Source organism: Pungitius pungitius, chromosome 21 (assembly GCF_949316345.1).
Source record: "Pungitius pungitius chromosome 21, fPunPun2.1, whole genome shotgun sequence".
Lineage (NCBI taxonomy): Eukaryota > Metazoa > Chordata > Actinopteri > Perciformes > Gasterosteidae > Pungitius > Pungitius pungitius.
This window is the reverse complement of record NC_084920.1, coordinates 513,929-529,671: the sequence shown is the minus strand read 5'-3', so window position 1 is coordinate 529,671 and position 15,743 is coordinate 513,929. Positions and strand designations below refer to the sequence as shown.

Sequence of the window (15,743 nt, the reverse complement as noted above, 5' to 3'; positions counted from 1 at the left end):
CCACCTGTCTCCACACGTCTCCACCTGTCTCCACATCACACGTCTCCACATGTCTCCACACGTCTCAAAATGTCTCCACCTGTCCCCAGACTCCACATGTCTCCACCTGTCTCAGACACCCTACATCAGGATATTTGGGTTCTTCTGTGTTGATGCTCACATGAACAAAGTGTCATCATCATAAAACCATCGATCTTTGTGTAGATTCACGGTGTAATTGTGTAATTTGTTAACACGACGTGTCCTCCATGATGTTCCCATCCTTCACCCACCAGCGCTTCACTTCTCGTCTCTCACAGAGGAGATGAAGAGGTTTGCAATTACTGTGTCGAGGGTAGAGATTACCCCCCCCCCCCCTGTTAGTCCGTGATGGAGCAGCCCTTCTGTATGAGACCCGTAGAAAAAAGAAAAGACAGAAGCAGATCTTTTATGTTTTAGGGATCCAATGAAGGCTGATTTCTACACACACACACACACACTTCACATGCACTGTGATGTAGAATCCAAGTGTATGTATATCGTATTTGCAGTCATATTTGAAAAGTAAGCAAAGGGGGGGACACCAGCAGGAGGATCTATGAGCATCAGGATGCTCCTCAACACTGGACAGAATGCATCAGAAATGGGGGGGTTGCTAGGAGAAGAAGAAGTGCATGTGATGTGGGGGGGTCGGGGGGGGGGGGGGGCTGAGAAACGCTGGCCTTTGTCTCTGCTGTCCACGGCAGAGTGAGCTACAGAAACACTGCCAGCCCATTGGATGACAGGGGGGGGGGGGGGATAATGCATGAGGGCAGCGATGCGAGCGAGGTGGAAATTTACCCGCCATATCTCCACCTCCGCCGGGAGGAGACACTCAGGCGCTGAGAGGGGAGGAGGAGGAGGAGAAAAGGAGGAGAGGAGCTCACATCTAACAGCTCGGGGCGACACTACACTGCTAATGTCACAGTACTCATTTCAAGATGACCCCCCCTCGCTTCCTCTCGTTGGAGCCGATGTGAAACAATGAAAGTTGAGGGTGAATCACATTCCACATTCGGCGCATTGATAAACCGCGTGTGTTTCCATGGTGACGGTTATGGTCTCCATTGAAAGCCTCACACACACACTCCCACTGCGCTATTACACAGACTCCCTGGAGCTCTAATGGGGAGCACCTGGTGACTAAAACCAGCAGCCATGACTCCAGGTGTGCAGTGTCACACTTTAAACATCCTTCGGCTGTTGGACGTGTGAGACGTTGTTCTTGTCCCTGCAGCTGGCCACGTGGGACTCGCTGCACGGCCTCAACGGGAGCCTGAAGGAGAGTCGCATCGAGAGCGGCATGCAGGGCGTCACCGTCAAAGTGGTCACTCTGCTGGTAGGTCCCATCGTTCACTTTATCCAGATATTTAAATGTATGCATTTATATGAATGTGTACATGACCGACTGAAGGGACGTTAAACACACGATCTCCATGGGAACCTCCAAAGAAACACCCTCACCGGCCGGATTATTAATCCCAAATAAAAAACTCCACTAGTAGGAAAAAATAAATGTTTGCTTGTGCTCCATCGATTTAGTTCTTTAAACACGAGTTCAATTCTCGATGTAACAAAACATAATCCCACACTCCAGAGCACAAACACACACTTCAACAAATCCAGAGGAAAAGCTCTCAGTCAATAAAGAAGAAAACACATTTATATCTGCCGAGCTTTTATTGGAGTTTCTGCCAAAGTTTCCCCGGCAACACTTTACTTTGTTTGAGTTCAGAGCTGCTGAGGACCAACACACACACACACACACACACTGGGGTTGTGATGAAAGGAGGATTCATTCATTCATTGCCTCAGCATGAAGCACAGCGGTGAGGTAACCCCCCCTCCTCCCCCCCCCGCAGGAGGACCCCTTCGTCATGGTGGCGGAGAACATCCTGGGGCAGCCCAAGAGATACAAAGGCTTCTCCATCGACGTCCTGGACGCCCTCGCCAGGATCCTGGGCTTCAAGTACGAGATCTACCAGGTGGGACTGACCTGCTGAGGTGAAACATCTGGTTTTAGGGGTAACAGGCTTTTGACCTGGATCAGATGATCCTGGTAAAGATCCCAGTGGTACCGACTGTGCTAAACACATTTCACTGTACGTCTCACTGTGACAGATGAGGTCATGACATCCTCAGAAAGCCCCGAACTGCTGATTTGACCCCATTGACCTGCACATGTTTCCTCCAGGTGGCAGACAGTAAATATGGATCCCGGCTTCTCAACGGCTCGTGGAACGGGATGATTGGTGACCTCATCAACAAGGTAAGAGGAGATAGCGGTTTTAGCTTCAGAGCTAACTGTCACTCTCACACTTGTTGTTGCTCAGCATCTGTTTGCCTCCTCCTCCTCCTCCTCCTCCTCCTCCTCCAGAGAGCAGACCTGGCGGTATCAGCCATCACCATCACACCTGAGAGGGAGAACGTGGTGGACTTCAGCAAGCGTTACCTGGACTACAGTGTCGGCATTCTGCTGCGAAAACCCGAGGAAAAGATCAACATCTTCTCTCTCTTTGCGCCCTTTGACCTCGCCGTCTGGGCCTGCATCGCCGCCGCCATCCCCGTGGTGGGGGTCCTCATCTTCCTGCTCAACAGGCTGCAGGCGCTGCGCTCCTCCGCCTCCCAGGACGGGCCGTCGGGGGGGCAGCTCGGTGGGGGCGTGGCCTCGGGCTCGCTGCACAGCGCCATCTGGATCGTCTACGGGGCGTTCGTCCGCCAAGGTGAGAGGAGGGAGACACGCAGGGGAGGACACCTGACCCCGAGTCTCTGAGTGTCCCGATGGACAGCAGACCTGGAGTCTCTGAGTGTCCCGATGGACACCTGACCCTGAGTCTCTGAGTGTCCCGATGGACAGCAGACCTGGAGTCTCTGAGTGTCCCGATGGACACCAGACCTGGAGTCTCTGAGTGTCCCGATGGACAGCAGACCTGGAGTCTCTGAGTGTCCCGATGGACACCAGACCTCGAGTCTCTGAGTGTCCCGATGGACACCAGACCTGGAGTCTCTCAGTGTCCCGATGGACAGCAGACCTGGAGTCTCTGAGTGTCCCGATGGACACCAGACCTGGAGTCTCTGAGTGTCCCGATGGGCACCAGACCTCGAGTCTCTGAGTGCTGCTTGCTGAGATGTTCTCACGGTGCAGCAGCATGAAACCAATCACTGTGATCAAAGCAGAAGGAAGATTATCTTCCTTGTAAAGAGGGATTTTCTTTTGATTTTCCGTGTGTTGGGGGTTTAATTCGAAGCCGTTACACGGATTACAAAGCAGCAGAAGAAGGAAACAATAATCCCAGGAGGATCCGTAGGGCGTCTGAAATATTTAGCAGAGAGGCAGAAACAAGGACATCAAACTCCAAAGTGCTTAAATGAATTAGAGGGAAGCTTATGTTTCACAGAGCTCCAGGAAATGTAAGCGTGACGTCATGAAGGCGTCTGTGTGGGAAAGTTTGTAGACTCCAACAAAACTACGAAACGCTTCCTGGATGAGGACTCAGGTTCAGACCTGCTCCATGTAAATCTAAAACTATAAAGTATTATGTTGACTGATACATATTATATATATTTAAAATATTTTCATTATTCCCTTATATATAATAATTAAAATATATCATTTATATTGTATATATGTATCTAAAAGGTCAACAATTTATGGAAAAATCTTTCTTACTTTCCAAGATATGAATGTCCATCTCTAAAATGTCCCCCTGAATGTCCCCCTGAAGACCACGGTCCTCGTTTAGCACAGGAAAACATTTGCTTCCCAAATCGTTGAAAACTCGAGTCCATTAAAAAGTAAAAGAACACACACACACACACATACACACACACACACGCACACCTTCCAGCAGAGCGGCCCAGCTGCATCTATTATGGTCTGGCTGGTTGCCTGGGAAACCTTTTAGGACGACGGGTTGTGATTAGATGAAGCAGCAGATGGAGGCTCCGTCCCGACTGGGAGGTCACAGGTTTGATCCCCTTTTGGAAGCTCTGAGATCAGTTTGAAGACACGATGAAGATGCTTCAGAAATAAAAGAGACACAATTCAAACTCTGTTTACGTCAAATAAAATATTAAAGGAAACTTCACACTGAGAATTACTTGATTAATGTGAATTATCCTTGAAGGATCTTTGACGTGATCAATCATTAAATTATTACTTGAAAACTGTATTTTCTATAATAAGAGCATTGGAATTATTTAGTCTCATTAAAAAAAACTATATTATTTTAAAATGATAATGAAAAATCTAAAAGAAATATTTGTAACACAATAGTTATAGAATTGAGTTCACATTTCTCAAAAAGTTTCAACCCTCTTGGTGCGTGTGTGTGTGTGTGTGTGTGTGTGTGTGTGTGTGTGTGTGTGTAGGGGGGGACGGCGTGGGGGGCTCGGCGGCCCTGAGGATCGTGATGGGCAGCTGGTGGCTCTTCACCCTCATCGTGTGCTCGTCTTACACCGCCAACCTGGCAGCGTATCTCACCGTGTCACGAATGGACCACGCCATACGGTAAGACTCACACACACACACACACACACACACACACACACACACACACACACACACACACACATTGAAGAGCAACAGATAAACATGAAAGAAGAACCACTTCATACTTTATAGTAAACCTGTTAACACTCTTAAGTTTAATAAGACACAACGTCACCTCTTTTGTACAATAGAACAATATTTTCCTTCAGGTCCATAAACACAGATTTCAGGAGAAAGTCTTCCTGTGGTTGTGTGTCAGGAGCAGAGATGGAAAGAAGTGCAGTTCTACATTTAGAGGACGGACAGAATCAAAAGGCCCTCAGCGTTAAAATGTGTCCTCAAAGAATGGAGTTCAAGTGTCTCATGACCCCCCCGTTGTTGACCTCATGGTTCTGTGGGAGGACTTTTGTTCCATCTCCACCTCGTGTATTTAACTCTCCTGGTGGGTATTGATCTGCTCCACCTTCTCCCTCTGTGTGCAGGACACCGTGTCCCTGTCCTTGTTGGTGAAGTATTTGATTATCTGAAGGTTTTTGTTGCTTCTCGAGTTTTGAAGTCCTCTCCACGATGGACACATGCACACGCGTGTCACGTGATCCATCGTTTCCATCCAAAGGCACACGGCAGCACCTTCTCCTCCGTCTCCTCCAGACGTCAGATGCTGAAGGAGACATCAGCATCTGACGAAGGCTCCTTTGAAGCCTCCTCGTCGCCCCCTCTGAACGTCGCTATACTCCGCTCTGATTGGCTGTCAGAGGGTTTATTGTCATTGTGCTACACAGCAAATCCACGTTCCAATGTAAACAACAACAACAACAAATATTCAAAGATATGTTTCAGAGCAGATTTGATCAAAATGAGTTAATTCATTACAATTATGCAACAGCTTATTAGCATATAAATATCCAATAAATATTGTTACTTTATGAAGATAAACTATACGTGCTTTTCATTCTCTACATGTTTTTCTTATTGGTTTATTAGAGCTATATATATATATAGTATATATATATATATTCTTGCTTGCGCTTGTTTTGATGAAGTAATGTATTTGTTTTTTCTTATTAAAATAGAAATAAAAGCTCTGTTCAAACATCTGGAGGCAGCTGGAGAAGAAAACATGAATAATAATTTAGTCTCGTGGGAGTCGTTGATTAAAATCTTCAGAGTTCAAAGCGCTGACCTGAGATCAGTTTGTTAGCATAACTCTTGTCTCTATGAAGATATATACACTTTTATTATTTACTATTAACCAGTCTGAAGTACATCCATACATATTTAATACACATCTGTATTATAGATATGAATATATATACATATCTATAGACATGATATGTGTACATACACAACCAGAGCTAGTCCCAGATCAGCTGCGACTCTAAAGCTCAGCTCTCACAAGCTCCCCCCCCCCCCCCCCCCCCCCCTCCCCAGGTCGTTCCAGGACCTGGCGCGTCAGATGGAGGTGGACTACGGCACCGTCAGGGACTCGGCCGTCTACGACTACTTCAGGAACAAAGGCACCAACCCTCTGGAGCAGGACAGCACCTACGCAGAGCTGTGGAGGACGGTCAGCAAGAGCGACGGCATGGACCACTCGGTGTCCGGCCCCTCGGAGGGCATCCGCAAGGTGGGCGGGGCTTAGGCCTCACAACCAGCATCCTCTGTGTGTGTGTGTGCGTCCCTCGTTCATAAGGGACTGCAACAGAAATCAATGTCCTACATTGTAAAGAAAGACAGAGACAAAACGTACCAACGCTTGGAGAGATTTTAAAACCGTGTGTGTGTGTGTGTGTCATCACAGACACACACACACACACACACACTCTTATTTGACTTGTAATCTTGTTCGTGAGGTAATGAGCCGCTCCATCACTCACAAGTGTGGACAGGAAGTGTTTCCATGATGATTTCACCACACACACACACACACACACACATATTCACAGCGGGCAAACACACAAAGACACTCTGTTTACCCATCACTTAATTGCAGTGTCACAATACCCCGATTAGGGAGGCAATGCCGCAGCGTGTGTGTGTGTGTGTGTGTGTCTTTCACAGCTGTACACTATTACGCTCAGATCTGAGCTGATGACAAATTGTCCCCCCCCCCCCCAATGATAAGCAAGTATTACGTGTATTTATATTATATATATATTAAGTCTCTTCACCATCATTTATATCATAACATTCAAGTTAATCACCAAACATTCTCTCAGAGCCTGAACGCATCACAGTGTGAACCTCATTAGGTAGCTGTTAGCCGTTAGCTGTTAGCCGTTAGCTGTTAGCCGTTACCTGTTAGCTGTTAGCTGTTAGCTGTTAGCCGTTAGCTGTTACCTGTTCAGAGACGTGAAAAACACCAGTTTAAATGTTTAATTCTGCCTTTGAATCTGCACACGGTAACCGTGGTAACCGTTATGGTCAGGGACAGAAGGTGGTTATGGAAATGTCTCTGGCTTCCTGTAGGCTGATCCAGCTCTTTGCATTATTCATACAGTGTATATATAACAACATATATATATGCTTTAACACAAAGTATATGTAGATACATGTAAAAGTTCCTCTCATTTCTCTCATTAATAATAATAATAATAACATACATTTATATATTCCCTCCCATTAGAAACATTTTGGGGTCGAGGCATCACTGATTTAATGATCGTTGATGGAAAAACGTTTGTTTGTTTCTGCCTCTGAGTGACTTTTTTTTACATTTTGCTTTAAAGAGACGCAGAGTGTAATTGGTTTTAGAATGACTCACATTAACCTCATAATTCATAAATAGCGTCTCCATAGAGTTCCTTCTTGGTTCCTGATTTAACCCCCGTGACTCATGAGAGCCCATTTCCTCCTCTGAGCTGTCACGTAGCTTAGCATCAACGCCACGCCGTTCTCCTCCCCGATGAGATGCTTCAACGCACACATCCCTGTGGAGGGGGGGGGGGGGGGGGTCATGGCACTTTGTTCATGTGTGTGGAAACAATTACAGTGAGCAGAGGCACGTTGATGCAATGAGGCTTTTCTCGGCCTGCAGCGCGTAGACGGTTAACCGCGCCGACTGAAATGAGGCAGCAGGCTTTTATTTTGAAGGCCCGGCTTCCCAGTGGCTCTGTGCCTCACGCTGTGGGGTGATAGGATTCAATCCAAGAGTCCAAAAGAAAGAAATGTGCCATTTTGTTTTTGTACTGTAGATGTTCCCACAGTTATATTATTATAACAGTTTTATTGATAGTTTTTTGGTTGTTTGCTCCTCTGATTGGCGTTCTCACATCAGAGCTGCATTTAAACAAGTCCAGCGTTTCCATGGAAACTGGAGCTAAAAATGTGGAGAGGTGATTTTTGCAGTCAGTGAGTGAATATTTTATCTGACCTTTATTCTTGTAGGATGAATAAATACTATATATATATATATATATATATATATTGCTGAGATTTAAAATCTTGTGAAGATGTCTTCATGTAACAACTTGTCCCCCCCCCAGGCCAAGAAGAGTCCGTACGCCTTCCTGTGGGACATGGCGGTTCTGGAGTACGCCGCCCTCACGGATGACGACTGCACCGTCACCGTGTCGGGGAACGGCGTCAGCAGCAAAGGCTACGGCATCGCCATGCAGCACGGGAGCCCCTACCGCGACCTCTTCTCCCAGAAGTACGTATGATGGCGTCCACGTGTGTGTAGAGACCCCCGGGGGGGGGGGCTCGTCTTACTCATCCTTTACAGGGAGACAGGAAGCAGCGACGTCTCTCGTTCACGTTTCAGTGAGTCGACGAGTTTATGGGTGAAAAATAAGAATTGTTTGTTTACGGTGTTGGTTGTCGTGGCGATTATACAGGTGCCCCCCCTTCTGTGAGGCCCCAGGGTCATTATCACTACAATGACCCTTCTGCAAAGCGCCTGCGTCCCTGATTGTGGGGGGGGGGGGGCGTTTGGGATTCGCTCATCCGCGCCCACTGAATGGAGACAAAAGCTGCTGGTTATTAGCGTTTTGTTTTTCCTGTGCGAGGCGTTCAGGGACGTCCAGGAAAAGTGTTTAGAGCATTCAGTCGGGGGGGGGGGGGGAGGCTATTGTTTACTGAGGGAAGCCATTATCTACTGGTTCCAGTACCTGCTCCCATCGCCGCTGCCTGCGTTTCATAATCCGCCGTAATAAGCTTCACACTCTGAAGCTTTGAAACTATTTGAGCAGATTAAATGTATTACGACATATTTAACTTTAAATGACACACTGACCTTTGAATGACTTGTTATTCATGTTGAGTTGTTATTTCAACATTATATAGCATGACATTTAGATTTATATTTGAGAATTTTGACAGAACTTAATGTTTTACGGCCTAGTATTTAACATTTGTAGTTGAATAAATATCGTCCTCACCCCCCCCCCCCCCCCCCCCCCTCCAAAGGATCCTGGAGCTGCAGGAGAAAGGCGACCTGGACATCATGAAGCAGAAGTGGTGGCCTCGCACGGGCCGCTGCGACCTCAGCAGCCACGCCGGCGCCCGCCCCGACGGCCGCTCCCTCAAGCTGCACAGCTTCGCCGGCGTCTTCTGCATCCTGGCGGCCGGCCTGCTGCTGGCCTGCCTGGTGGCCGGGCTGGAGGCCTGGTGGAACGGCGAGCGCTGCCGCCGCGAGCAGCCCAAAGAGGTGACCGAGCACAGGGCCCGGCGGACGGGCCCGCGGGGGGAGGACACTGCCACACTCTACTTTAAGGATCCAGGCGCGGACGCGAGCCCCGACTTAGTGGAGCTCCAGTACACCCAGCTGTAGAGGCCGGAGGGCTAGCAGGGCTAGCTGGGTTAGCATCGGGGGGGCAGAGTAGGTGAAATCAAATATGGTCTCTTATTATTACCCCTCCATTGTTTCTTTTTCTCTGTCCATCGCTCCCCTCCCACCTCGTCCTAAACTCACCCACAGCAGAGCTCTCATGAACTAGCATGGCTAACCGCGGCTAACCCAGCACACTGTAATGGTTATCCCCACAGTGCCATTCAAGCGCTCCTATTGAATTATTGTGATGAACTCATCTTCTACAAAGAGGCTTTGGTAGTTCCCCGCCCGTAGGGGGGCTAAAAAGATTAGAATTAGCAGATTTATAGACATATTCCATTTGAGCGGGAGGTCATTTATCACAAAGGAACCTTAACGCGCATCAACAGCGACGTTATTCCAGCTGTTCCAACAGATACCCCAACGTCTCCAAGTGCATAAAGACTCAAAGAGTCAATCAGCAGGTCGCTGTGCTTCTAATGGAAGGAGCTAGGAGAGGAAAGGCAGTTCATTAAACATGAATCTCTCCGATCAATATTAATGACCTCTGACAACAGCGCCTTGAGCATCTGATAATACATGTGTTTATAGGACAAGTAGATATCAATTAACGGTCATCACAGAGGTCTTTCTTATGCTTACTTTGTTTAATTATTCATCTTAGTACTGAATTAGTCCCCTCAAACAGTTTTATATCTTATTTTCGAGTGCAGAAAATGTAATAATCTACAAACTATATGCAGATATCTATACATACTATAGTGTAACATTGAGTTTATTTCAAATATCCGGTGTTCATTTTGCCATTAGATGATGTGTACCATCAATGTCTCTCTTTTAGCTAAATTTTGGTCTCCTCCTCTAAATGCGAGTGAGCTTTCTGCCCCTCAGCTGCTCGATGCCTCTTCCTGTCCTCCAGCTGCTGAGGAGACAACGTTCGGCTCACTTTCCTTGGATTTACTGCGTTACTGTTTGCAGATGAAATAAAAGAATCCGTTTTAGACACATCAGATGGATCCGTAAACTAAAGTGTGAGCAGGCGCCGTGTCGCCCATAGAGCAACCAGGTTTGTCTCCCGCGTCCTCGTCCCCTGGTTTTCACTGTGTCCCGTCTTACTGCTGATTACATGTCAATGTGGACCTGTCTCCGTCTCCTTGTCTCCACCTGTCCTTCTTTATTTACACTTGACTGTCTGTGATCTCGTGCAGGTTACTAAGGATTACAGACTGGCCAGGGTTTCTGGTCCTTTGACATATAATGACATTACAACTGCTTCATCGGAGGGGAGGAGGGACATTTGGACAGACAGAGAGAGAGGCTGGGATGAAGCAGAAGCTATTGATACAGGTCAGAATAGACCTATACAACTGTCAACAATAAAAACCAACACCACGAGACGTATCTGTGCCATGGCGAGGTCCTTCTGTCTGATTAATCACATTCTCTAGGTTCTAGAAATGAATCTCGCCTTCAGAAATAGTGCCTTAGATGTAAAATATTTGAGCATGCTGGACTTTTGTATTAAAAGCACAAGAGGAAAAACCATAAACTCCTACAATGCTGATCTCCAATAATCAATACATTTATAGTCACTTACAAACCTAAAAGATTTCTGGCGTGAAAAGTCCAAACCGAGAGAGATAACCAAAGCCAATCAAGTTATTTCTAGAACCAGATTTTAACTAAAGAAATAATTCACAAAAAAACTGGACTGGAGTTTTTCTCTGGTGAGAAGCGTTAGTTCCCCCCTCATTATTTTGTTTAGTGCCTCTGTTTCTCCTTGCTTTGTTTCAGTCGGCCATCTTTTAACTGTGTGAACACATTTCATAAGGGCTGACCTTTGACCTCACTCTCAGGTGAACAAACACGCAGGCCTATTACGAAGTAGGACGACTCGTTATTTATAACCCAAACTCAAACCACCCAACCAGTTATCCTCAGATGTCAAAATGTCTTTTATTAAATGAAAACCTCTGAGAAGCAGTAAAGCTTCATGTGAAAGAACTCAGAGACATCGAGTTCATTGTGAGAAGCTCATGGCATCATCACCAGCTGCATCACAGACGTTGCAGCACGATAGATCTCGCTAATCGCTTCGGAAGTAGAAACTTAAGCACCGAATCGCTAACGTAGTCTGAGACTGTAAACCAGCAAAGCCGTGTAGAGGGCTTCCAGTCGGGGGCTGAAGGGTTAGTGTGACCCCACCCAGACCAACAGCGGCCTCGTGAACATCCAGACCAGGAGCTGAAAGGAGGGTTCTGCTGCAGGGTCAGCAGCTAAGCTACTAGCTTATTGAACTACTAGCTTGTCTAGCTACTAGCTTATCGAGATGGATTAGCTAGGCTAAATGATGAGCTAGCATGTACAGATCGTAGCTCCAATAAACTAGAACTCTGAGAGGCAAAAAAACCTTTAAGGTTTGGAGAGAAGGCCGACGCTCCACTGCGGCCCGTCCCTTTCCCCGGGTACTTCCTGTCTCACAGGAAGTGATTTTATCGGGTACTTCCTGTCTCACAGGAAGTGATTTTACCGGCTACTTCCTGTGTCACAAGATGTGAATTCACCGCCACACCCCGTCCACATTAAGACCAAAGCTCATTACCTTTTATTTCTATTCACATCAGTTTCAGAGATCCTTTTAGGTTACAGTTTATACAAGTTGGAGAAAATATGAAAATTAATAAATAAATTCACACATTTTTGAGGACGAAATTTAAAACAAGCAAAGTTGAATTGGGGACCCCTTTAATTTAAAGCAGAAGCAGGAAGTGTTCCTGCTAACACATGATGAATGCCATCATTACAGAGAGGTTATTATATAATAAGGATACATGAATAAAAGTACATTGAAAGGATGAAAATGTTAATGATTAAAGGTGTCATGTGCATGGTTCTGAATCTTGTGTCCCGTGACGAGTTACCGTGACTAACACCATCGTCCCTCTTGAGTTGAAGCGAATCCGATCCTGGAGCCACGTCGCGTTCAGGCACACCCCGTAAACCTCAGGCTCCTGTTTGGAGAAAATGATGGAGAGCCTCGACCTTTTACCTCCACATTGACCTTCAGCGTGGAGGCAAAGGTTAACGGGTCAACCTTCAAAGGGCCCGTTATCCAGGTTGAAAAGGGCCGGTCTTCTGCTTTGGAGGAAATCAATCGGCAAATTTACAAATCATTAAAGAAAAACTCAATGAGTCGCTTTGTTTTTAGACAAAGACCAGAGGTATTCATATCAGTGTGAGACCTTTAACATTTAACATCGACAACATGACACCAAGAAGACAAAAAAAAAACGTTATTATCGTGAGATTTTATAACTTCTAAAGGTTTCTGTTAGAAAAAGAAAGAATAAATCAGACAGGTTATGAGTGAACTTTAGGAAGTGAACACAGAGCAGACGAGAAGACGCAAAGTAAATCGATTCTTATTCATCACACGTTGAACCTCATTTCCTTCCAACAAAACCTGTTTCCACTTGTTGGACATTTTATCTGTTGAAAAGAAAAACATCAAATCGCTTTTCTCTTTTTCTGTAATTCAGAGCGGCGTTCTTCTTCTGGTTCTGACCTTTCAGAAGGTTAAAGTAGAGCTAAAATTAAAGTTTCCTATTTGCTCATTGATCCCACAATGCACCTGGATTGGTGTAAATCCCTTTGAGCTTCGACCTCTTGTCTTCGATTGGCTCCAGGACCGTTTTCCTCAGACATCAAACCTTTAATACTCACTGGCCAAGTTTGATTTCAAGGTGCACATACAGACCCCCCCCCCCTAACCCCCCCTCAATCAAAACCAAGGCACCGTCCAATCAGAACGCACCGAGCGCCAGCAGACCTGAAACAGCCTGAGAAACCGGCCAATTGCCAATCTCAGCCTCTGTGTCCCTCCTCCCCCCCCCCCACCCCCCCCACACCCCCTCTCCTAACTCCTCCTCTTGTAGGACAAGGAGGTGAACCTGGAACAGGTGCATCGGCGTATGAACAGTCTTTTGGACGAGGACATGGTTCACAAGCAGATCCCCGGCCCCTCTATCGAGATCTCTGCGCGGGACATCGGCAGCATGCAGCACAGCCGGGCCCCCCCGATGCCGGGCCTGGAGTCCTACCCCCCCTCGGGCCTCGCTGTGACCACCTTCCTGCCCGGGGAGGGGGGGGCGCCTCCGCCGCTTCCCCACCCTCACCGTGGGGGGACCCTCGGCAGGACGCTGGCTCTGTCCCAGGGCCCTGGCAGCAGCACGCTGCCCCCCCACCACCCGCTCAGCGGCACCATGCAATGCAAACACCGGGCCCCCAACGGGGGGCTCTTCCGACAGAGCCCTGGCAAGACCCCCATGCCAATGTCCTACCAGGCAGTATCCGCAGGACCCATAGCCGCAGCCATTGAGGCCACCCACAGCACATCCATATAAGGTGGGGGGGGGGGGGGGTATTATCGTAAAGTTAAAAAATGTAAAGAGTTTTAAAAACAAGATTTTGTATCTCACTTCCTGTTGCCACACAAACACGCGGAGGGGGGGGGGGGGGGGGTCTGTCATTTCTCTCTTGTACATATTTGTAAATACCAAGAGAACGAAGTGAGGTTAAAGTGTATTTTGAATATTCTCAATTTTAAAGAAGTTGAGTTGTAAAAAACAAACAAAACAAATAAAAATAAGTACATATATGCGTATATATATACATAAATATATGTTTGTATATACATGTGTATACATATTTATGTAAACTTATCCATTGATGAAATAGTTATGACTGTGAATGGCTTTGTACATTTTGTTAAATATGAAACAATGACGCAAATTTCATTGTGATTGTTTTCTAAGTGCCAAAATTAAACGATGTCTCCCCACAACAACTACCCATAATGCACTGCTGTAGGGACATTCTAGCTTTGGACACCTACTGTTATGCACCTCTGTACAAACCCTTTACATATATATGATATATATATATATATATATATATATATATATCTTTAACATCGTACGAAAATGATCCCTATCTTTCTATTCTTTATTTTCATTTGTATTAAATATATAATATGCATTGTTTGTTTTCAAATCTAAAGTCTACATTCATTTAATCTGTAAATGGTGTATTGTTCAATAAGGTGGGGGGGGGTATCTGGTTTATATTCAACGCAGCTCAATGACTGCGTTCATTTTTATAATTGTCACAAATACTGTCAGGTCAGGAGGAGGTGAGAAGAGGAGGTGAGAAGAGGAGAAGATGATGGGAGGAGAGGAGGAGAAAGTCGTCAAATGGACAAAGTGAAAGTTTTATTTGATATTTTCCTCTTCCTCTTCTTCCCTTTCCTTTTCTTGCCCCTTCCTCCTCCTCCCTCTCCTCTCCCTCCTCCTATATCGGGTGTATGATGTCGTTGGTATGAGATGAAGTATTTGAAGTTCTGTAATCGTCCTCACAAGTGGATTAATATCCTTCAACAAACCTTTTCCTCCCTCTTTTCTGAGATCATTTCCACTAGTTGACTCTTAAACGTCTCGTTGCTTTACGGTGTGTTTATTGGCTGAGACTCTATCATAGACCTGTCAATCAGGGTGTAGCCCCGCCCCAAATCAGCCCCGGCTTTATGGTCTTTATGGTCATTCATAAACTCATGTTTACAATGTTCACACGGAGAACCAATCAAGACAGAGGTGGGTCACTTCCCCATAGACTTCTATGGCAGGGGGGGGGGGGTGTAGTTCACACTCTGTCCACTGGTGGGCAGAACTGTATGATGTGAAAAAACAAACACTTGGTGAAGTTAGATATTTATTATGTGTTAATATGTCAAGAAGGACGTAATGAGGAGAAAATCTGGTCAATTTTCAAAATAAAAGATTTTTCAGAAAAAAAAGTCAAATGACGAAAAATCTATTTTTAGAGCTTTTAATTTGCTTCATTTTAAAGAAGCGGAGGTCACAACAAGTACCTAAAGCTCTGGAACGTCGCTTCATGACCTCATGACCCCTAGACGTGGATGTTTGGTATTTGCTTCGTGCTCAGAAGAAGAAGAGATGCATAAATAGTCCATGGAAGGATGGAGGAGGCGGAGCTACTGCCGGAGCCCGCCTCCACGTAGAGGCCTCCCATGTTTTCTATCAAGCCACGCCCCCCTCATTACGGGTGTGTATAATGCTAGGTTAGTATTGTGTTATTATGTTATTAATATTTATGGAGTTTGCAGATCACAAAGGAGGCTGAACAATGAATATAAATAACTATACTACTATAAGACATTTCCCTGAAAGTCAAAGGTCAGAGGTCAGTCGACTCTTCTGCTTATGCCTTTAAACTGGCAAAATAATGTGTACACACAAATTACACTGTAATTATTGTGTTTTACAAACTTTCTCACACTGTGATTGGTTGGCAGGCAGGAAGTGTACAAAGAGTGTGTGTGTGTGTGTGTGTGCGTCTGTGTGTGTAGGTGTGTGTATGTGTGTGTGTGTGTGTGTGTGTGTGTGT

At 46.0% G+C, this 15,743-nt stretch overlaps 1 protein-coding gene across 3 annotated transcripts in view; it reads left to right on the top strand.

Moving 5' to 3' along the window:
• Positions 1-13,778, top strand: part of LOC119212822 (glutamate receptor ionotropic, delta-1-like) — a 112,357-nt gene extending 98,579 nt beyond the window's left edge. For 2 of the 3 annotated variants that reach the window (XM_037463618.2, XM_037463620.2), the window contains exons 9-18: positions 1,256-1,357; positions 1,881-2,003; positions 2,213-2,287; positions 2,396-2,741; positions 4,390-4,528; positions 5,942-6,137; positions 7,996-8,162; positions 8,918-9,158; positions 10,490-10,628; positions 13,217-13,778. In XM_037463618.2, the coding sequence (XP_037319515.2) occupies positions 1,256-1,357; positions 1,881-2,003; positions 2,213-2,287; positions 2,396-2,741; positions 4,390-4,528; positions 5,942-6,137; positions 7,996-8,162; positions 8,918-9,158; positions 10,490-10,628; positions 13,217-13,659 (1,971 nt within the window). In that variant the 3' untranslated portion in view covers positions 13,660-13,778. The remainder of the gene's footprint in view (positions 1-1,255; positions 1,358-1,880; positions 2,004-2,212; positions 2,288-2,395; positions 2,742-4,389; positions 4,529-5,941; positions 6,138-7,995; positions 8,163-8,917; positions 9,159-10,489; positions 10,629-13,216) is intronic. The other variant, XM_037463619.2, reaches the window with a different exon arrangement.
• Positions 13,779-15,743: the final 1,965 nt, after the last annotated feature.